General features: G+C 40.1%; 2 protein-coding genes and 1 non-coding gene across 4 annotated transcripts; 2 read left to right on the plus strand and 1 right to left on the minus strand.

The window, feature by feature from the left end:
• Positions 1-9,781: 9,781 nt before the first annotated feature.
• LOC140307477 (transcription intermediary factor 1-alpha-like) lies at positions 9,782-16,086 on the minus strand. Of its 2 annotated transcripts, none has more exons than XM_072386385.1 (9): positions 15,542-16,086; positions 15,086-15,271; positions 14,800-14,936; positions 13,731-13,908; positions 13,063-13,637; positions 12,729-12,852; positions 12,494-12,568; positions 12,023-12,175; positions 9,782-10,608 (listed from the first exon to the last, which is right to left on the minus strand). In XM_072386385.1, exons 1-9 carry the CDS (start codon positions 15,650-15,652, stop codon positions 10,405-10,407), a joined length of 1,743 nt encoding a protein of 580 aa, XP_072242486.1. In that variant the 5' UTR covers positions 15,653-16,086; the 3' UTR covers positions 9,782-10,404. The 2 variants fall into 2 exon arrangements, with proteins under 2 accessions (XP_072242486.1, XP_072242485.1); XM_072386384.1 differs by having other exon boundaries at positions 14,800-14,945.
• Positions 16,087-19,444: 3,358 nt separating this feature from the next.
• On the plus strand, positions 19,445-22,434 carry rpl27a (ribosomal protein L27a). The gene is made up of 5 exons (XM_072386386.1): positions 19,445-19,483; positions 20,121-20,184; positions 20,294-20,369; positions 20,974-21,148; positions 22,259-22,434. The coding sequence occupies exons 1-5, from the start codon at positions 19,481-19,483 to the stop codon at positions 22,385-22,387; spliced, it is 447 nt and encodes a 148-aa protein (XP_072242487.1). The 5' UTR covers positions 19,445-19,480; the 3' UTR covers positions 22,388-22,434.
• Positions 20,656-20,787, plus strand: LOC140307841 (small nucleolar RNA SNORA3/SNORA45 family). The gene has a single exon (XR_011915870.1). It is a non-coding gene; the product is annotated as a small nucleolar RNA SNORA3/SNORA45 family (small nucleolar RNA).
• Positions 22,435-23,228: the final 794 nt, after the last annotated feature.

Here is a 23,228-nt window from a genome sequence, read left to right on the forward strand (position 1 = left end):
CCGTGTTAAAAGGCAGGCAGTGATACGATACGGGGAAAATGTTTGATGGCTTTGGCCAAATAATCCTTCAAATGCTCAGTCGTATCTCAGCAGACTGAAGCAGTATGGAAAAGTCAAAGCTCTGAGGTAAGAACCATGAAAACACAAGCAGTAAAGCAACCCTGCTTGCAGCATCAGTCATACTCCTGACATCAAATGGAATCGATTTAGACAAGCAAATCCATCTCCTTCATCTTCAGCCTCTTCAAAAAGTGTGGCACTTACACCCAATAAATCATACTGCTTCAGCTTTGACTTCACAGACTGTAACGTCAGCCAACAAAATGAATATTCTTTAGACCCAAACCACATTTTTTTCCTCCCCTGACCTCCTTGTGCGTTTGTTCTGGGTATTATGGGTCCAAATTCAAACTAGCTTCATTTGATTTAGTGTCGGTTTTGCCTCCAAAGTCAGACATTCTGCAGTTTTACATTTGACTTTAGAGAGGCCTGTCATGATTTTGTCACTTGTGTTTTTAGGATTTCGCAACCATACTTACAGCGCAATAAAGTTTTTAGCCTTGATTTTGGGGTGTTTATCATTGTATTCCCGCAGCTTTTTATTACATTTATGACTATTTGATTAAAGACATCAAGTTATGGGATTAAGGTTGCTAAATCTTTCTAAACATCAGAAGCGAAACCGGGTTTTTAGATTTAAAACAGCCGTTGTTCTTCATGATAGTTAGGGATTCTGTCAATCAAATCCTAAGTGAAAAATATCTCTAAATCTCCTTTTGTAAAGAAAGAGAGCATGGTACTTTTGCCAACCATGATGAAAAACCAAGATGAAAACTTTTCAAACCATGACACAAAAGCCATAACAGTGTAAACACTCTGACCACATCGTTCAAATCCAACCCCAGTCACAATGTACGGCATGCAAGCTGAATGTGCTTTCGAAATGTTTACCAAATTATCCTCTTTCCATTCAGGGGTGTTTACATATCATATACCCTAAAAATCAACTTGCGTGAGGCAAAAATAATTAGATCCAGAGAACTTTCAAATGTGGACTGAGATCACAAACAAGTCTCTTTATATTCTATTAGTCTATCATTAGAACAAATGGAAACGTCGGAAGAAAAATGCATCTTAATATTACAGATTAGGAAAAAATGTTTGCCTGAATCACATTTAATTGCAAACCATTAAAATAAGACCTCTAAATAGCTTTGAATGCTGAAGGTCTTTAGCTTAATGAATCAGCTGCATGCACTTTGGATCAGAAAAACAATGCGCTCCATGAATGAATGACTCCATGTTTTACATTGTCAGTGGACATTCGTGCTGTGATCATAGAAACTGATTCCTTTTGCTTGCTTACAAGGTGACCATGCAGTGGAAGTCCCAGGTATCCGTACTAGCTTTTAATCGGGAAGAGAAGTTGAAGCCATTTCCCTCCAGCTAATCAACACGTGGCCACAGAGAGGCTTTCACGTGGGACATCTTGTGTTAACTACACACACCATGAGGCTTGACAGCCCACACGTGAAGTTTCAGCATAATCCACATCAAAAAGCACCATAGAAACATCTGCATTGTCATTTCATAATATGTTTGTGCCAGGAACTTGCCTGGAAGGTCTCTGTTTATTCTCTAAAATGAGATTATCTGCCCTTCCTGACACAGGAAAAGTTATCTTTTATTTGTACTTAAATTATGATCTGGCTGGCAGACATTTGAAAACTAAACAGCCACTGAGTGCCACTGCAGTCAGGCAACCTGATCCTGGAAAAATCATCAGCTGTTGTATTTATAGTATGATTAAATGTTTTCTTTTGGGTTTAGTATAGTTTATCTTGACTTTTTTTCAGTTTAGCTCAGTTATAGTTTATCTTGTTTTTGACAAGTAACAGATATGAATAATGATCAAAAAAGACCTTTAGACATAGTCTTTTGACCAGACTGTATTCAAAGATGGCTTTCTTAACCTCCAGGCCTGAAAAAAGGCCTGTAAGGAACTTCCTCAAACATGCATTATTTCCAATGGTCAGCAGGTATATACATAATAAGGTATATATAATGACAATAAAGGCTATTCAGTTCTATTCTATTCTAGGTGGGGACTCTTTTGGTTATATAAAGAAGTCATTGAGAAAATGACCCTTCTTCTTGATTTATATTCTACCTTAATAAACATTTCCCAGTAAGTTAATAGTGTCATTTGTAAGTTTTCTGTTGAGCCTTCTTCAATACGCATGATGTTTTTGAAACTATAGTCGAGTGATGTAATGGTGCCTGGTGGAGTGGATATACGCCTAATTTCTCCATTTTTTTAAGAACACCGTGTGTTATAAGCAGTAAGATGTAAAATGACATTGTACACATTCTTTGGCTGATGACAAGCTGATAATTTGGCACATTGTCAAATGACAGTGTTAAGTGATACCAAGACACAAATGTCAATGTGGTCCAGCCAGTAAAGGTAACAACTAACCAGTGAGAAGCCAAATATTATGTCTTTACTTTTGTGGAAGAAAAAAGAAGTTTGCTGCATACTGCCAAATGTGATACACATCAGACCAGATTTGCGAGTGGCTAAACTCTGTGATGTAAGACGACTGAAAAAGAAGTGAGGCTTTTCTTGGCCGACATGACCTACAAGCCCCTTTGTAGAGTGTATATATAACATCTGTTGTTTTGTGATTGCAATCTAGTATATATTTAATGCATAAGATGTAAATTCTGAAAAAAAAAAGTAGTCATTCTAAGCAGTGCTCAGGTAAAGTCTTGATTCAAATTTGATATTTCTTCTTTCATTTCTCTTTTGATTTACCCGTCTTCTCTCACTCCAACAACTCTTGCAATGTATGTTACAACAAACAGCCGACTAGCTGATCCATGGGCCTTAAGCTCTGTGGTGTGTCATTAGCTAGATTCATTCCTTCTGATCGTTATGTTAGTGGTCGTTCTGAAAATAATCCAGTAATTATCTGTTAGGTCAGAAAGAAAACTTTTTTTTTTGTTTGTTTCAATCAAGTTTAAAGGTTCATTCTCCAACTTCACAGTCTTGTCCAACTATGGTTATTTCTGGCTTCAAAAATATTAAGACAGTGACAGTTGAAACCCCTTAAAGCAGTACTCCACAAACCATTTGGTGACATGACAGTGACTGTGTCCACTTCTTATGTGGTAAAAATACATTGCATGCATTTAAATATTTCCAGCAACTGCAGATGATGGAAAGATTGAGTGGATGGAAAAACATACTGAGTCTATTCATCTCTTTCAGGAAAGATAAACATTAAAATCATATAATACAACAAAGTGTCCTTAGAAGGCAGTTATCAATCAATTTGACGTACAAGCTACTTTGCAATTGTTCCAAGACATCAAGAGAGACTCTGTTGATTAAAATTGCTCTTCCTTTTTTGTCCCATGATTGTTGGCTCAAATGCGGTCGTACATTCTTACAAATTCCCGTAAACATGTTTGACGTGTTATTGTACTGAGCCACCAGCCTAAAAGTACCAGGTACAGTCTGGAGCAATGAAGTGCAGAGGCTGTGGTATCCAACACAGAAACACCCTTCATCTTCTTTTCTTCCTCCTCCAGCCCGAAAATTTGTTTCCCAAATTTGGGCTTTAGAGAAGATGTTCCCTCATTTTCACAACAGAGACAAGAATTATGAAGTGAAATGACTGGTGATGATGACTGGTGTGGTATTTCCGCCTATTCTTCTTTGAGCTCGATGGGCTCAAATCTCCGTCTTGAAATCCAATACATCCTTAAAAAATGCCGAGTTCTGTTATCTCCTTCTTTTGTTATGTTCCAGATCTTTTATGCAAAGATACAGCCAAAAATAGAGTCACATATAACACAACAGAGCAGCTCATTACCCCTAAAACATCAGCTGGGGCACATCTTTTTCCAAGAGGGTGTAATATACTATCACCTCTGCTCTCAACAGTGGCCAAAGACAACATCATGGACTCATCCCAGGCCCAGACATGATGATTCAAGAGTTTTCAATGCAATAGTTTATCAGCACAATAAGAGTGGAAATTACTCTTAATGATACATAGAGCAGCGGCAAATTTTGCCTGGCCACCTTTTTTAAAAGAGGAGTATACATCTGAAACTGTTCTAAAGTGATGATGCTCCAGTAACATGAATGAGAAATACCAAGGGTGTAATCAGAGCAAATGAATGCTCTGGAGTTTGGTCTAAACATCAGAGGTTAGCTCTTATCTGTGCAGCTGGAGGCATGCCCGCCTTTCCCTCCTCTTTGTGTGCATTAGTGATTTAAACAGACAGAGCGAGGGGGCCTTACATAGGGGCTTTGATGTCCTTAAATGAAACATCTGCACAGTACAACACAGGGCAGGAGGTAGGAAGAAAAAGTGCAGCTACAGAGGAAAAAGGAAGACCGACATGTGACCACAATTTAATGGACTGAGTGAAGGGGGTTAAAACTCTTAATAACATTTCATGGTCAGTTTCCACCATTTCATCTTAACATTTGGCACAAGACTGGTGCCTGACAAAATTTAGATGCTAGAGTTACACTCAGATTAAAGACATGAGGTTTAGGGGTGGACAAGAGTGGGTTTCATCAGTGGATGCAACAGATTTTGTCCCTTTTAAAAGTCTTTTATTAGGTTCATAGAGTACAAACTCATCGGCTGCAGCTTTCAGCACCGATTACATTACATGAAGCATATTGAAAACAGAAAATGGCACAAATTACCTGGAGAGGTCTTTTCTGTTTGACAAATGACACTGAACTGAATCTCGCAGGAACGAAATGTACCGAAATAAAACCCTTTGAAAAATAATATCTGCAAAACTGAAAATAACACTCGGAGACTGATAGCAACAAAGCACACAGAGAAGACCACCAAGGACAGCAGGAGGTTCCAGGAGAGAGACAGGCAGATGATTTCGAAGATTGATTGTAACACAAACACCAGAGGTCTGTCAATAGATCTATTTAGATGTACCTCCAAGAAAAACCCCAAAGAAAAGCAGCATGTCCTTCCTCAGACTTATCTTCCAGACTGCAAATTTTGACAGCTTAAGTCACACAATGTTAGAATCCAGAAGGTATCTTGAGGAAGGTCAAAATATATACAGTTTACTGTGATACAACATATTGTTATATCTTAGAAGAGGCTCGTGTTTCACTTCTCCATGAGCTATTCTGCTATTCATAATCCTCCAAATGAGTGTCTGTTTAGCTCCAAGAAATATGGTTTTGTACAAGTTGCATGCCACACTAGGCATGCAGCATCCCAAGCTAAAACAAACAGTGAAACCTAACTAAGAAGATGTTTTGATGTGTTACAAGACATAACATGAGTAAAATCAACTAACGTCTCTAAAATTGTCCCTAGGAGTGAGTGTGAGCGTGTGTGTGTGGGTGTTTGTCTCGTTTGTCTCTATTTGGCCCTGTGATGGATTGACGACCTGTCCAGAGTGTACCCCGCCTCTCGCCCAATGACCACATTCAGCCCCTTGCGACCCGACCGATGGATTAAGCGGGTATAGAAAATGGATGGATGGAAAATCAACTAACAGTGCTCTGGGAATTTCTGCTTTAAATCTACAGAGCAGCGCCTACAGTCTCAGAAACATGAGGTCAGACAGCCCCATATGTTCCATGTAGAAAATTGGAGGAATCAATCTTGGTTATTTACCAGGTGAAGTTGTACAGCTGTTTTGCATGTGCTGTGAGGAACTGATTAAACTAAGAGTTAGCACAAGCTTGGAGGAGAATTTCACAAAGGGCCACAGGTGCTCTGCATGGTGAGCACCTGCTAGCCACAGGCCGTAAATGCTAAGACTAGATCAGTTGAGCAAACAGGTGGTTGGCATTATTCACTTTGGACTATGCGAGCAGCTGTTAGCAAGAAGGACTCTGCAGCAGTCAAAAGTGAGTGGCTGCAAAAAGCAGAGAACTTGTCCCATGCAGGGCTAGATTAGTATATTTATTGATCTCCATTCACTAAAAGCAAAAGAAAAGAATTTAGTTATACCTGTGCCATTTTAAGGCCATGAGAGTTTTTTCATGGCAGAACCCTCAAAATGTACAATTTAGTGGAACATACACTATAGCAGATTAATCACTGTGTCACGATCTTGCTTGCTCTGGTGTTTGTTTTGGTTTCTGAGTCTTAGGTGGGGTGGAGCAGATTCCAGGAAGTCCCGGGTGGAGTCTGATCAGCTCCTGCTTACATACCTGTTCTTTATCTGCCCATCAAGCCTTCCTCTTAAGGACCTGCAGGACCAACCAGATTTCGCCATACCGTGGTAATTCGGCTGATTCCTATGCTCCCTTTGTGAAAGAATCTCCTTAGTATTGCTTACCCTGCGTCCTTGTGTCTCCAGCCGTCTTCTCCGTCGTATTCCTTGCTCTGGCTCCCGAGACTTCGCATTCCATGCGGACGCCACAACTATCCACCAGCCTCACCTACCTGCCGTACCTACCTGCCTGCTTGCCCCACTGCGGACTCAGGACCTCTGTACCACAGCCAGCTATAACTCCCCCCTGTGCTCAGACACCCACCTGGATTCAATAAGAGAAATCCAATCATTATCTGGATTTAGTCTCTCACTGGAACTGTTATTAATCATCTCCCTTTCCTCTCAGTGACTCCCGAGTTCCTGCATCATCCCTCTAGCTCCCCACATCACTTCTTATTGAATAACCCTTGTCTTAACTCAACCTCTGTTGCTGCAGCATCTGCTCTTGGGTCTCTTTGTCAGTCAGCTAAGCACCAGCCGTAACACACTGCTGCTAACTACAATGCTGTATTCTCACTTATTCAAGTAGAAAGCTAGGCTCTGCGTATATATGAATATTGTAACAAGTGTCTTCATTTTTCAACAAGTACATAACAGAGAAAGTCAGCTGAATCAGTGCTAGAATTAGATATGCACTAATCCTATCTTTTTTCATGCCTCTGGGTTGTTGTTTTTTTTGTTATCCATCACTGATATGGATCACATGGATATATTGTTGACTTCTGGTGATTTACTGATGATAAGTTGTTGGAAACATTGTGATCTTTTCCTTTAGTACAAGGAGCAATATTGTATTTTCGGTTCAAATTAAAGTTTTCGTATTTGTGATTTTAAAAGTGGGCTTCTAAATAAACCTCAATTCTAAAAGTAAAAGTACACATTATGTCAAAAGCCCCCAAGGAGTTGTTTCATTATATTATTGGTTTCCTGTTATTACTGCCTTTGTAAGCAATCAGCATTTCAGTGGATTAGCTGACTGAGTTGTATATCATCAAGAGACAAATTTATGGTTAAATAAGCTATAAATGCATGCATACTAATCAGATAAACTACTTGTTTAACTTTGGCCTAACGAGTAATAACTGCTGTTGAAAAAAAAAAGCAAAGGAGTAAAATGTGCAATAAGCAGTGTGTGGAAACACCAAATATACCTTTTGATTCAGTAGTTTGTGGGACTACCTTTAGCAGCAACTTGGAGTAATTGTTTTTTGTAGGGCGTTATCTTGCATTGTTGTGGAGGAATTCTAGTTTACTCAATAACAGCAAGGTGCCCAGATCCCGTGGCTGCAAAATAAGCTCAAATCATCGTCTCTCCACTGCCATGTTTCTCACATGGTATGAGGTGTTTGTGGTGGTATGATATAGAGGTAGCCTCAAATCAAGTGCATTTGATTAGTAGCACCTGGCTCCTACTTGAATCTCTTTGAAGAGATTCAGTCACGATTCAGAGCACATCATAGCACAGAAACAGCACTGCTGAAAGTCACCAATGATCTCCTCTTAGCCTCTGATAGCAGACTTGTGTCTGTGCGTGTCCTGTTGGATCTCAGTGCTGCATTGATCACATCATCGATCGTATCAGCACTTCAATGTGTTATTGGGATTAAAGAAACTGCAGTAGGCTGGTTTAGGCTTGGACTAAGTTAAATTTAAACTTTATTGTCATGTAGAGATACACAAAGTTACTACATACAGGGTCACACACTCATAGAGACAGATGCCTTATACACTGGACAGTGTATACAATGGGCAGCCATTCACAGCGCCTGGGGAGCAGATGTTGGGGGGGTGTGGTACTTTGCTCAAGGGCACCTTGGCTGTGGCAAGGAGGTGGACTGCCACCCCACCAGCAGTCAGTTCACCAATCTTTGAGCAGTGAGAGCGGGAATTGGACGGAGTTCAGCCTTTAGGTTATTAGACCACCCACTCTTACCACTGAGCTCGGTGACTACTATAATTGTTTATAGCATATTCTCAACATATTCTCTGAAAAGCCTCCAGCCGATCCAAAATGCTGCAGCCATAGTTCTGATGAGATCTTACAGGAGAGATCATGTTTCTCCAGCTTTAACTTCTTTTCACCAGCTCCCATTCAGAGTAGAATTAGAAATCCTTCTCCTCACATATAAAGCTCTTAATGACCGAGCTCCATCATATCTTAAAGATCTCATTGTAAAATATTTTCCTAGCAGAGCACTTTGCTCTCAAACTGCAGGTTTACTTGTGGTTCCCAGAGTTTCTAAAAGTAGAATGAGAGGTAGAGCCTTCAGTTATCAGGCCCTTCTCTTGTGGAACCAGCTGCCAGTATATGTCGGGGAAGCAGACACCCTCTCTAACTTTAATATTAGACTTAAAACTTTCCTTGTTGATAAAGCTTATAGTTAGGGATGGCTCAGGTGACCCTGAAACATCCCATAGTTAAGCTGCTATAGGCCTAGACTGCTGGGGGGCCTCCAAGGTCACACCTTTCCTGACATTGCTCTCTTATTTTGCCTGTTTACATTGACATTATGTCCATTTGGCATTATTGTGTTAAACTTGTGTTTCTTTTTCTCAACAGGAATCCTTTGAATGGAGTTATTATGTTTGTTGTCCCCTCAAACCCCAGCTGGTTGAGACGGATGGCCACCCTTCCTGAATCCGGTTCTGCCAGAGGTTTCCTCCAGTTAAAAGGGAGTCGTTTCTCTCCACAGTCGCCTCATGCACGTTCAGGAAGGGAGATTGGACCTTAGCTAGGAAATTGTTTTCTTAATTAGCTTTGTGTGTATGAATTGGACTAATTTTGAATTTGATTTATTTGATTTGATTGGATTATGATTACAATGAATTGGACTCTAATTGGCTTGAATTGGACTGTATCACTGAAGTGCCTTGAGATGGAATTTGTTGTGATTTGTGATAAATAAATAAATTGAATTGAATTGAATTGAATACTTCCCCTCTTAAATCATATGGAAGCAATAAGAATGCAGTTAATATTCTCACTAACCACTTCTGCACTTCGGCGATTGTTATTGGGGAAGCACCCTACTGGCCTTGTGGGAATGATAGTCTCCACACACAGAGTGATATAGTCTCAGTCATGGCATTAATGTCATTAATGTTTGTGATCTCAAAGTCCCTACAAAAACGATGAAAACCCACAGCTGACAGTGCAATGTCCCGGGCGCAGATCTCCTCTTTCACATCTGCCTTTGCTTTTATCTCTACTTCTGTTGTCTCTGACTGCCAAAATAGTTTGAGATCTGTGTAAAGAGGCATAGCAGTTCCGGCCGCAGGGAGTTACTTCTAATAAGAGGTATAAATACAGACAACATTTGTAAGATAAAACTAGGAAAGACAGATGAGACAAGCGGAACTAACTGCAGAAAAATGTCATTTATTTTCTTTTGACTGGAAAGAAAACTAAGCCTGGTGGTCTTAACATCAGCGGCGAGAAAGATAGGTAGCAACCTCAACATCGTCCACAGAGATAGGAAAAAAACTCAAACGCTTTATGTTTTAAAGATCTTATTGGACATTACATTAATTTCCACTGACAGTACCTTTCATTCACAAAACAAGTAGATGCAGCATTAAGAGTTATGAGCACCCCCTCTGGTGGGGAAATCATGGTAACAGCAGATAAACACATGTCAGCAAATGTAGCTTTAGTTGGTGGTGGAAATAAATGTCGATATTGGTAATGATTTATTAAAAGATGAAAACTTTGTTTTCCTATATGCCAATATTACCACAGTTTTACTTGTGTTTCACACAATGACACTTTAGGCCCTGATTTAACCTCAGCGGAGCTAAAGTTCAAACTCTCACAAAGTACAGATCATTTGGTGAATTCACACAGTAGAATTCTCCTTTTCTGTTTAACAAAAGGAGAATGTTTGATGTTTATGACTGCTGTACATCCTTTTATGAAGTCCTAAATAACGTAAATGACACACAAGGGATTTAATTCCAATTAAATGGTATCTGTTGCATTGGAAAATGTTTACACCTGAGTTTGGGCAAAAATACCCTGAATGTGACATTAGTAATGTAATTAGTGCATAAAAAGGTAAAAGTACATATCCATTTTCATTAACAAAACTCCAACCACCAAAACTTCTCACATGTAGCTTATAGGTAATATTTTTTGTCACGAAAAACGTGTCTTTTTCTTCTGTAGTTTTCCTTCCTCTTTCTCCGGAGCCACTGCAAGCGAGCTCTGTCCATTCTGTCCTGGCTGGCTGATGGGAATAACCGGTCAGGAAAAATCTCCTTCAGCTCACTCAAGAAAAACACCTCCAAGTTTCGACCGGCGTGGGCCACCTCTGAGTCTGGCTGCATATCAAGGGGGGGATGTACAAAAATAAAATACCCAGGGCAAGTTTTCCCTAAGAAAGACACTTTATTGCAATGCATTATGTAAGCTGGTCAAATAAACTTTATGCAAATTTTAGGCGAAACAATTGGTGTCTGACTTTGATGTGTGAGAATTGTTTTTGTTTTAAATGTTCACTTTGGAATATAAAAGCAAGGAGCAAATTTGGTCACATTAGAGGCACAACTTTGCTTTTGTTAGCCAATGTAAAAATGCTAAACTATGACAGTGAAGCATTAAATTAGCTAAACTGTTGATCGTGAGAGCTTGAATAAGGGCAACTGGACTTCTTTTTGTACCTTTAGGACGTTTCACCCCCTCATCCCCTTCATCAAAGGCTTCTTCAGTTCTGAATGAGGTGGTGGGGAGTATCAGCTTAAAAGCAGAGAGGGACGTTACAGTCACATGTGTCACTGAATCCCCACTGATCGATGTGCATGTCGTTAGAAACATTATCACCTCTGAGTTGTCCACCTGCCTGAAAGGGCTTGTTTCGGTCACAGGATCCAAGGTGTGAATGGTTGTGAAACTGCCTGAGGAGGAGAGCCAATGCTGCTTTGTAGGTGCAGGGAAGGTGAAGCCATCGGTGAAGTCGATGGCTTCCTTGACTCCTCTCTCACACCATCTGTCTTTTCTGTCCAGAATGTGCACATCACTGTCCTCAGAAACGTGTCCCTTTTCCTTGAGATGTAGGTGCAGTCCTGACCTATAGAGGTGGCTCTCCTGTGTTGTGCCAAACCATATTTGAACAGAGAAGGTGATCTCAGGCTTTACCTTCCCAGCACCTAAAATACAGCATTGGCTTTCCTCCCCAGGCAGCTTCACAACCATTCACACCCTGGATCCTGTGACCAATACTCACCCTTTCAGGCCTGTAGACAACTCAGAGGTGATAATGTCACTAACAACATGCACATTGGTCTGTGGGGTTCAGTGACACATGTGACTGTAACGACCCTCTACGCTTATAAGCTGATACTCACGCCACCGCGTTCAGAACTGAAGAAGCCTTTCAGATGAGAGGTGAAACATCTTCAAGATCAAAAAAGAAGTCCATTTGCCCTTATTCAAGGACTATATGATCATCATGACTTGGATAACTGAGAATCTTCATCAACGTAGCTAAACTGTTAAAATGCTAAAGTTAGCAATTGTTATAATCTTCAAGTACAGCTGCAATTTAATTTAAATGTTCTATGACTAGTGCGAGCCTGCAAAATTTAAGCCAATTTTAATTTAATATTTACTACCACAAAGAAACAATGCCAGTCAGGCTGTTTTAAAAGGATATCGGTATGTAAAGTAGGTAAATAAGGAATTTATCCCCACAGACCACAATGCACTTCAGAATCCACCATCCTCATGAAAACTTACATAATTGAAAATAGCGCAGTTCTTGAACATCAGCAGAACGTCATCGACAAACTGCTCGGCTGTGAAGTAATGGAGAGTGTTGCTCTTATCCAGTTTCCTGCGGATCACTGACAGGTCGATGGGCCTCCTGATGATCTGGTAGTAGTTTCGGGCCTGGAGCACATCCACAGTGTTTCTATTTTAACATGGTGTTTTATTATCAAAGTGAAGCAGAACATTTTACAGACAAGCCCAGAGAGTAACCCACTCAGGTAGGCAGTGGCAACAAGTACGACTGTGACGTTGTGTTGTTTTTGCCCTGCAGAGTTTAAAAATCTTTCAAATTTAAGATAACTGACCCGCAGCTGTGTTCTGTATTCACTGTATTTTCTCACATTGTCGTGCTGATATTTGTGTGTTACAATCCTACCAAGGAGATTTATATAAGATATGATTATACAGATTGTTTTTAGATTCATCTGTTGGACTGACCAGAGGGCTGACAGGTTCATGGAACGGGCCGCTGAGTGCGTGACAGTACAACAGTAGAGACAACTTCTCACACCTCTGCAGGGAACAAAACAAAGGAAAGTGAACAAGCTGAACATGGTCAGCTTCGCAGCAAAACTTCTCACAAGAGGAGTTCAGAGTTAGAAAGAAGCTGGAGTTGATATTCTCTTTAAACTGCAAAATAGAAGCACACTGCTGATTCTGCACTGTAGCTCACCCTCTGGTCCTGGTTAGACAGCGTGTAAGGCACTTCGACTGCCCCACAGGAGTGAATGTTCTCACAGTCATAGCCCTCCACAGGCTCCCGATCTGTTCTGCACAGCGTACACACCCAATCATCTCTGTAACACAAACAAAACCTGTTGTGTTTTATACTCTGGTTATGAAAAAAAGATATACTTAATTCAGATGCCTGCACCCACAAAAAACATTAACACATTGAATCTTGATAGAATTATGCTACTTCTGGGACAGACATTCATTGAGCTGGCATACTGTCTACACATCATAAAGGTGTCTGTACAACTGCTAAAAGCACAAAGCCTACTTACAGTGGGAATCTGACGAGAGTAGGTACATGGCAGCTCAGATGGTAGACTTTAGGGCAGCGGTCACAGCAGAGCAGATCTCCTCCATTCAGACAAACAGCACAAAAATCCTCACTCTCCATGTTCTCAGTCTCTGCTCCAGCTTCAGGCAGCTGCTCGAGTGAGCAGCAAAGATCCGATCTTTGATCTTCACTGTGGTTCATTTGAAGAACATCGCCTTCACATTTAGCGTCAGAGTCGTCCTCCAGCTGCAGGCATCGATCCTGCTCTGCTTCTGCCTCTGGATCTGATTCGATCACCACAGCCTGCTCTGGGTCTGGATCCAAATAAAATGTTCCTGTATCGCTTTTCCCATCGTCAGATTCAGAGTCACACAGGATAAATGGCTGATCTGGATTGGATTCACAGTCAAAGCCTGAGTCCTGCTCTGGTTCTCCATACGAGGAGCTCTCAGGACAGTAGGGTTCAGTCCAGGATGTTGGTGTCGTTTCTGTTTGATCAGCCCACTCTGCTGGCTCAGACTTGATAGAATCTTCTCTTATCTCTAAAATATCTACCTCGTTTTGACTGAATCCATTCTGCAGGTGAGGAGAAGAGTAAAACAGTCACTAAAAAGCAGCTCAAGCTTTTCTTTGTCTAAGATGATAGAATCCTGGCCTTCACACCTGTACCTGTTGAGGACAACTTAGAGGCACATGGTGGAGCTCAGCTTCTGTTTGGCATGGCAGTCGTACCAGAGACACCACAGGCTGCAGAGATGATAAGGACACAGACTGGAAGTTCAGACGCTCCAGGCTCACTATAGCTATGCAGGAATTACCCAGAATCCTCTGGGCCTCTGGGTGAATCCTGCAGAAATAAAACAAGGCTACATGGTCTTCCTCTCAGCTCTGCAGATCAACGGTGAGTTATGTAAGGACCAAATATTAGCACCATTTCTGATAAGTGTAAAATAGTTCAGGTTAGATACAACATTTTCAATAATTCACACAATTAAAGAGAATTTAGAGATTTTAAAGGGATATTTCTGTGGGTTTTTTTCTTGGGGTTGTGTAAAGTACCTATGAGTGTCGAACCTGCAGTGGAAAGCAGTCAGAGCTCCAACTGTTTGGAGAATCTGAAGGTTTTTCTGGGGGGGAGGAGCCAAACTAGTCTGCCTCGCCCATCAGGATTTGTTTCTAACCATCCAAACTGAGGGCACTTCCAATAAACCCCACTTAAAAAAAAAATCCCTTTAAGTGATTTCAGACGACGTAGAGCTAGCTGAAACAGGGAAAAGTGAGCCTGGTTCCGACCAAAGTAAAAAAATACACAGATATACCACAAATTTGGGGACTTTAAGCCACAGATGTAAAATATAGGCACTCTGCTGCCATCTGTTGTCCATAGTTCACCCTTTTTATCCTCAGTTAGTGCTATGAACTGTGTGTCCAGCTCAAAAAGTGCCACAATCTGCAATTTCTTGTGCAAAAAAAATATCTACTTATTCTGTAAATGAGGTATATTCTGCCTCAATTAGTGACTGAAGCTAGTCGTCTCCTACGGCTTCTTGTGATTTCTAAACCAAGCCACTCACCTTCTTGCTCCACATAACATGAACAGACATGACTGTGTAAGTACTCTCTTCATTTAAGTCACAGCAATAAAGAAAATACGCACATTTTCCAAAGTGTCAAAATGTTCCTTTACAAATGACGACTTGTTATCAGAGCAACTCACCAGTGCTGCTCCATATTTTACCTGATTCTCTTCAGCAGAGATTTCACACTTTTGTCAGTGTGCCTTTCCCACTTCTGAGTGGAGGAGTCGGCTCGGGTTTTCCCGTCGCAACACCAGTTTGCCTCCTTTTCCATCTTATAGAATCCAGGACTGCCGAGCTGGGGGTCCTAGAAATGAGTTTTGGTACTGTTACTATCCCTCCAGTTTACAGATAGTTTAGCACTAACTCATCTCTATTTTTTTAGCTGTTGTGATAACCCTTCCTTTGACCAACAATGCTTTTTTCAACAGTGTACATGTGTATTACATGTTCTGCTGGGGAGGTTGACTCCTCTGTTGTGGATGCCAGACTTGGACCAGTCTCAGATGACATGGCCTCCAGTGCCAGCCGCACTCTATACTTGACTCCCTGTGGCAACAGGGTGGCTCGTCCTTGTGGAAAGTTGCCATGGTGTCTGTGAGTCAAGTCTGCCATCTCCAGGAGATCGGGCCTCTTGGGGTGACAAAACAAGAGAAAAAACACAGAAGATGCGGGTTTGAGATCCCCAATGCGTACTCTGTATTTGATGGTAAAATGGCTAAATAAAGACAAACAGAAAACCACCAGACACAGGAAGAATTAGTCCAATTCACATTTGAGAGTAATTTGACAGCTAATTTTCACCCAGAAAGCTCAAATGAATGAAGATAAAACACAAAGCTTGAAGGACAATTAGTATGTAAACATTGTATTCTTTTAAGAATCTGATTAATCATACTTCACCCGAGTATGAACCAAACCAGTGTAAAACCAAGGTGTCAGCTTTAGAAGTCCTGTTGAACGTGTCCTCAGGTGGATGCGAGCTGAGGAGGAAAGGAACAGAAAGCGCTGCATGTGTCCAGTATCAAGGGGGACACAAATGATTTGATTGGTGGAGAGCTGATTCAGCCTTAGCCCCTTGACATTTCAGTACTGTTCACTGAGTAACAACAAGCAAATGCTTGCATCAAACATGTTTCAAATCCAGTTACATGATGCTTTACATATCAGTGGTGGAAGATTGTACTGGATTATATAGCCAAACTTTTTAGCATTTTTTAAAAAGTGGTCTTCAGCATTAGTTCTCCAGGCTTCTTGGTGGTCTTTCTTTGGACATTGGCTGCTTTTTAACTAAATTTTAGTCCAGTTTTTGTGCCTGACCATTACCATTTTGTTCAGCCTCTAAACAATGACCTATGAAAGACTCAATGAATGAACTAGTTTAATAACTACACAGACAACTTAGCAAAGAACCAGATTTCAATTGTTAGTAGCAGCCTCTTACAAAGGCACATACCTTGTGCCAATTTCTTAATAGCATTTACATCAATTTCAAAGATAGATATAAAGATTTTTACAGTGATGAGGTGACTCCCTAAGAGCTACTACCAGTAACTGAGAACTTGTGTGCAACATGTCCTTAACAGTTTCACAAAAACTGGCCGAGCAGAGGACAAAAGTATTTTTTTAAAATGACCACAGCAAATTAATAGTATCTGTAAGTAATCTCCTTAAGCAATGGGGGGAAAGATACAGTAAAGACCTGACACAGGAAAGATGAAAGATGCATCTGGCCATTCAGTTGATCCATCTAGTGTTCACTGAAGCCTCATCAGAAATGGTCTCTATGGAAGGGTGACTGTCAAGAAGTCGTTCTTAAGAAAGGGAAACAAGGACAAAAGGTTGAGGTATACCAAATGGCACAAGAAGTGGACTGAAAATCAGTGACAACAGGTCTTATTGATCCCCAGAGCCTGAACCTCAACATTAATGACGCAGTGTGGGATCATCCTGACAGAGAATTGAACAAAAGGCAGCCAACATCCAAAGAAGAGCTTTGGGATGTCTTTCAAGAGGCCTGGAGAACTATTCCTGGATACTACTTAAAGTAATAGCAAGGAAGTTGTTCAGGCTCATTAGAATTGCACACATTCTTCTTCTAAATTTTTTTCCTCTACATACTAGATTTCCATTTATATTTCAGTAAATAGCTGCACCTATACATATAGAGAAATAAGGGATGCCTTGAGACTTTCATATAGTTTGCTATGTTTTAGTTACATCTGTTCGAGCTACTATTTTATTAACGTTTGTTCATTACGCCAGAATTAATCCATAAGATAAACCTGATGAAATTGAAATGATGGATAAAACTCAGTGGTCTTTGTGATATCGGGAGAAAAACATTGTCTTATCTTTTTAAGTATCTAACAATAATTGCAATGAGCATATCTGAGAACTATGGAGGGGAAACGTCTCTTTGAGAGATGAAGTTATCAACTTCTTGTCAGGTCTCACAGAGGCTCTTAGGTTTTTGTATCTTGTCTTGTCACTTCCTGTTTTATTTTGAAATTAACAACTCCTCTCGTTTCAGATAACTTGCTTTTCCTCCCGTGTCATGCGTCTCATTGTTTTCCCTGATTCCAAAGTGTTTCCACCTGTTCCCCTTGGTTCCTCATGTGTATTTAGTCTGCGTCTTCCCTTGTCTCGTTGCCAGTGTGTTGAATTGTCTTTCGAGCGTTCGTCCACTAGCCTCCAAAGTGATCCAAGCCTAAGTATTCCAAAGATCTTGTTTATTAATGATTTCCTCCTTGAGAGTGATTTTCTGTTGTAAGTTTTGTCATAGCCATAGATTTAGTCAAGTGAAGTTTTGTTTGTCTTGTCGTCTATTCAGTAGTATCTCTGGTAAAGGAGTGTCTTTGATTTCTAGTTATAACTTTCATAGCAACTCCATTAGAAGGAATCTCCTTTTGTTTATTGATTTTTCTTAAATTTCTATAGAGCCTCTGACGGTTCGGAGAGGGATAAGTTTATTTGTAAAATTTATATAATCTTTTGTTTTTTCCTCCTAGCGTGGAGAGAACTTTCTTTTAAGTTTTATAGTCTAACTCTTCTCCCCATAGGTATCGAGAAGAGTGAGTTAGGAATTTATGATCTATTACTTTGCACATCAAGTGACTATCATTATATAAATAAAATCTGATTATTGATTCTACCCTGCATCTGCGTCCAGTGCTTTCATGGATCGTGACACTTCTGAAGCCTGACAAAGACCAAATCTACACACAACTTTTTTGAGAGAGACCAAAAGTCAAAAATCTGTGTAACAGATGTAATCTGTAACAATGCACCCCATTTAATTAGTGAGTGAGAAAGAACTCTGATCTTCTACATAAAAGTAACAAAATTACACTGTAATGCACTCTTACTAGGACAAGTCCTTCATTTAAGAGTACTTTAAAAGGTGTCTGTTATACCCTTATACCACATGGCTATATTTTTATTAGCAGTATTTTAGCAGCATATTGTTGTTGTGGCTGACTTTCCCCTCTAACATCAATAGTGTAACATTATTGACAGGTTATATTCTCAAAACTGTGTCGTAATTTTAGGTTCAACAGGTTTCCCTTCTTAATAGATCTTAATTTGTGAGGTACCAAGAAGTTTTAGCTCATAAACAAGCAAAATAAAAAAGTTAAATGTCTAGAATTGTGGAAAAACAGGTATCATGTATCATGAAATGGACATACCGCAGTCTTAAACATAAAAAATTATATCCAAAATCCTTGAGTGATGAATGTGAAAAGAAGTTTCCCCACAAGCCCGATGCTGCAGAACACTAATGAAGCTGCAATAACCTGCTGCTGATGTAGCAGCTGGAGGATGAAGAAGATTTGAGACAAAAAAAGTTCCCTCTCTGTAATCCTGACCAATCACAAGTTACACCCTGTAAGTTCACTCAAACTTTGAATAACAGACCTACCTTATGTAAATGAACTCAAACTCCTGCTAAAGTGCTATCGGAGCAGGCTGATACTCTGACATATAAAACTACAGTGTCAAAAATCATGAAGTCTATGGACATGGATTAAACATCCCTGCATTTATGCTCACATTTAATCTACAGCATGGGAATAAAATGTTGCTATTTTGCTGAAGGACTTTAATGGGGTGTCCGTCTATGTCCTTTCTAAAAGACAGTGTAGTATTCCAATATATTCAGCGATTTACTGCACAGTAATCAGTGACGGGCTTAATGAAACAACTAAGTTTAAAAAAATCTTCACTGCTGCTTGGCAGCTTACCTACTCGGTGTGAAAGTGGAAATCTAAACAAACAATAAAAAAGATAGAATGTTTGGATAGTTAAACAAATCAATGTAAACATGTTAAAACTGACGTGAATGGCCGGGGATGACATGATGCAGAAAATTTGTAATTTTCAAATTATTTTAACCACAGATGACCTGGTTTTTATTGTAAAATCTGCATATATCAGTGATCTGCATACACAGAGGTATGTGGAGGTGCAGTTGCTGTGTTTGTTATATCAAGCAAGATCAAACCACCATAGTTGTAGAAAATGTTCTTGAACCAGGTTAAACATCAAGACTGTTTATCTCTAAAGAAATCATAAACAAGCTACAAATTTGTACAGTCAGAGAGATATTTGATTTTTTTTTTTTCAAACCAATTACTCACTAACGTAGAAATAGCCTTGATACGTCTGTCATTTTGATGTAAACGTACAAGTAGCTGTTCTGTGTAAAATTCACTTCTGATCAATTTCCGTCATCTATCAGCAGGGGCCGCTGTGGGCATTTATGCACATTGTAGTGAACCCAAATCTCGCACATAACCGCGTTGTTTCCAAATCCCGTTCCTCTTTCAACTAGCCTCCAAGATGGTAGGTGACAATTTCTACCGTGGTAGAAATTTCAAGTTAGATCTACTTCCATCCTCCTCTTTTTCGACCACATAAATAATTATATCCTAGTGTACTAATGTAGAGTGATCAATTAAGAGCTATTGTAGAGTGTTATTGCCATGATCTATTTAAAATGTGGATTATTTTGAGGTTTGCTAGGTGATTGTGTCGGACCTCGGCTGTATCAGTGAACCAGTAGCTTGTCCATACTGTAGCTCATGTGTGAGAAAGCGAACTTCGTTATTAATCTTCTGGTTTCGGTTAGCTTGAAAAACTGCCTGGAACATTCCTAAATAGAGGTGCTTTATTAAAGTTTGAAATCGGCTGCCTGATAATGGGTTATGTTTCCATTAGCTTCCGTAATGCTAGGCAGAATGCAAGTATGGTGTGGTTCGGCTTAATCATAAAGACAAATGTTTTGGGGTTTTTTGTGTGTCCAATTGTCTTCATAAGACTGGTTTACATCTAACAATTAAACTGTTTAGCCCACTATGAGCTTTGATAATAGATGCTATTTTGTTAGCTAGCTAGATAGTTGGTTGGTTTCATTAGCTGTGATGGAGATGGAAAGAAAATTGGGATTAATTTGTAATCGTCGCCAACCTTTTCACGACAGCCAACCAAGGGGTCAAAGACCAGGAAGCTCAGAGGGCATGTCAGCCACGGGCACGGTCGTATTGGTGAGTAGAAATGCACAATGCTCCTGACTCCACGGTGATTTTAACCAGCCGAGTTTTTATTCACTGAAACTATGGCGGTGCCATTAACGGGAACTTGTGTACTCTACAGGCAAGCACAGAAAGCATCCTGGAGGTCGTGGTAATGCTGGTGGTCTGCATCACCACAGAATCAACTTTGACAAATAGTAAGTGCTTTTTAATAATGCTGAGATGCTGGTGTTCCACACTGGAAGCCACAGGGGCTTACATACTCCTGTGTTGCAGCAAGAACTGCTTATAAAGGGTATTGAAAAGGGTAAAGAAGGATAAGAAATGATTCTTTGATCATGTTAAAGTTTCCGAAATGCTGTTTGTCCATCTCCACTGTTATTTATATGTATACACCAGGTACATGTGGACATTTCAATTTAATATGTTAATTTTATGTAAATCCACAACTTTCAAGTTCATCCAGTAATGTTTGCTGTTTCTGTAGAGACTAGAGTCTCATCTTGACACGCATCATTGTCTTGGTGTGCTAGAGTCCTCTTAGAGTGAATACTGATCCTATTCACCGACTGGCATTGCACTGTAGTGCAGTCACCCACATGGGCAGTTACAAACTGTTGTTACTGAGATGATCGAACTGTTTGGAAGTCTTTGACTCTTTTTAAACATGTTTATTATTGTTAAAACTTGGTGTTTGTGCTGATGCGTCACTTTCACTGACTTGATTTCATTGTTCGGTCAGTTTTACCGCTTCGCCCGGGCTGAACTCTTGAAACGCTTTTAATTTGTGTTTGTCCTCAGCCATCCAGGCTACTTCGGTAAGGTGGGTATGAGACATTACCATCTCAAGAAGAACACTTCCTACTGCCCCACCATCAACCTGGACAAGCTGTGGACGCTGGTGAGCGAGCAGACCCGGCTCAACTACAGCAAGAAGCCAGAAGGCCCTGCCCCCATCATCGATGCCGTGCGCGCTGTAAGTGTTAACTAATGTAGAAGTAATGTTTGTACTTTTATCATCTTTACTACATCAGTCAGATGGAACTTCACTGTCCCTCCATGCGTTTTTATATCCATCGTTATGATGAATAAGGGAACCGCTGCTTTCTTTTAAATGCATCAAGACTGTCTGCTGTGAATAATTTTGCTGCAGACTTATTTCTTTGTAATTTACCAGCTTTAGACCCGGCACAGCTGAAAAAGCTTTATATGGGTTCATGTTGGTTCAGTGTGAAGCAATAGCTGAGGTTTTGGAAAAAAATTATTTTTGTTTGGAAAATATACAGCATCAACCAAAAAGGTGTGTGATGGTAGAAGACACGATTTAAGAGCTGTTAGTCAAATAGTTTTATTTTTATTAATTGCTGCTCACTGATTGAGAATAGCAGCTCCACTTTAGGTCTTAAATAGGATTCCTACGCTTATTGACTGTAATAAATAAAACCCTGGACGACCCATGGGTGGATTAGGGAACGGCTTAGTGAACAAAGCGTCACCTAAAAGCGTTTTTTTTTTGTTGTTGTTGTTGTTTTGACGATCCCCTGCTTCCGCTTGTTATCCTTAGCTAGGTTGAACAAATGTGGATCTGCACGTGCTGCGTTGCTGCGATACAGTTACAGTTTGGCACTATTTCTCAAGTATTTCTTCTGTGAAATGACATGAGGTCTGCACAGTTTGTCATGATGAAAGCTGGAGTGCTGCTGTGTAATAACTGAAGTGACATTGAGACGTGAATTCCTCACGTGGTCTTTGTGAAGCTTTCCCAACGAATGTAGCCAGGTTCGATGGGAGTTTAATTGATCATGAAAATACCTCTGTGCTAGATTAACAGATTTTTTTTCCATGTGTCGTATTCAAACCTGTTATTTGCCATATTAATCCAAATATTTATTTGTGAACACTTTCTTTGAATTTTTATTAGAGGACTTAACCCATTTCAGTTATTTCTGAGTTTCTAGTTTTCTATTTTCAGTCCAGCATGAGTGTAGTTGTGTCAGCTGTTTTAATATTTTCTTTGATGTTTATGCATTGCAAGATTGCGTAGTTGTCCAGATGAATTCATATTCTCTTACCGTTTACTTTGCAGGGCTACTACAAGGTTCTGGGCAAAGGAAAGCTGCCCAAGCAGCCTGTGATCGTCAAGGCCAAGTTCTTCAGCCGGCAGGCCGAGGAGAAGATCAAGGCAGTGGGAGGAGCCTGTGTGCTGATGGCATAACGTTCCTGTCAGTGTTTTTGGAAAAAAATAAACTGTATAATTGGAAACTATATTTGTCGTGTCTGATTTTTAGGCGACGCACCAATCGAGCTGTGCTGCCCATTAAAAACGCTTCTGCTGTGTTAGTTTATTAGTTATCCAGGCACTGAGTTAACTGTGTTGAAAATTTACCTGCAGTAACCCAGAGATTGTTCTGGTCAAGATAGGCCAACTCAGGTCAGCAGTACACTAAAACAAATTAAATGATGCTAGTAGATGTAAAAAGGGAACTCTATCAAACATATGTTAAAGTAACACAGGTTTGAGATATCAAAACATTTTAGGATTTAAACCACCAACATATCTGCTTCTAATATGATTCCAACTTGTTTCAGTTCGTTTAGTGAGGCCAGTTACTTAAGATTCAGGTGACTTTGCAGCTGATTCCAAGCAGAGGGTGTGGTGTACTTAAATGCTTTCTTTCCAAGTTCAGTTAGAACACTGGGGACCGATAACAGGAGAAGTTCATTAGAACTAAGACAGCAAGTTTCTGTACTGTTTTTATGGATATAAGACTGTAGATAAATTGGGAGCTGACCAAGAATAGATGTAACTAAGAATATACTAATGTTTGAGTGCGAGGGGACAAAGAAAACCATTCAAGTGGTGTGTGAGGGCCTGAAGGTTTGCGAGGAACCTCAGTGCTCTATGGTAGACTGTATCCAGAGCTTGTAAGCATTGGAAAGATGCATGGATATAAATGACATCACCATACTAAAGTAAAGACAAAAGTGGCAGCAACAAGTTGCATTTAAAGAACAGCTTTAACTTTGTTGGATTCCAAGGTACTTGTATGAGCATA

This window comes from Leuresthes tenuis, unplaced genomic scaffold, assembly GCF_036924035.1.
Source record: "Leuresthes tenuis unplaced genomic scaffold, fLeuTen1.0.hap1 SCAF_5, whole genome shotgun sequence".
In the NCBI taxonomy this organism is placed as follows: domain Eukaryota; kingdom Metazoa; phylum Chordata; class Actinopteri; order Atheriniformes; family Atherinopsidae; genus Leuresthes; species Leuresthes tenuis.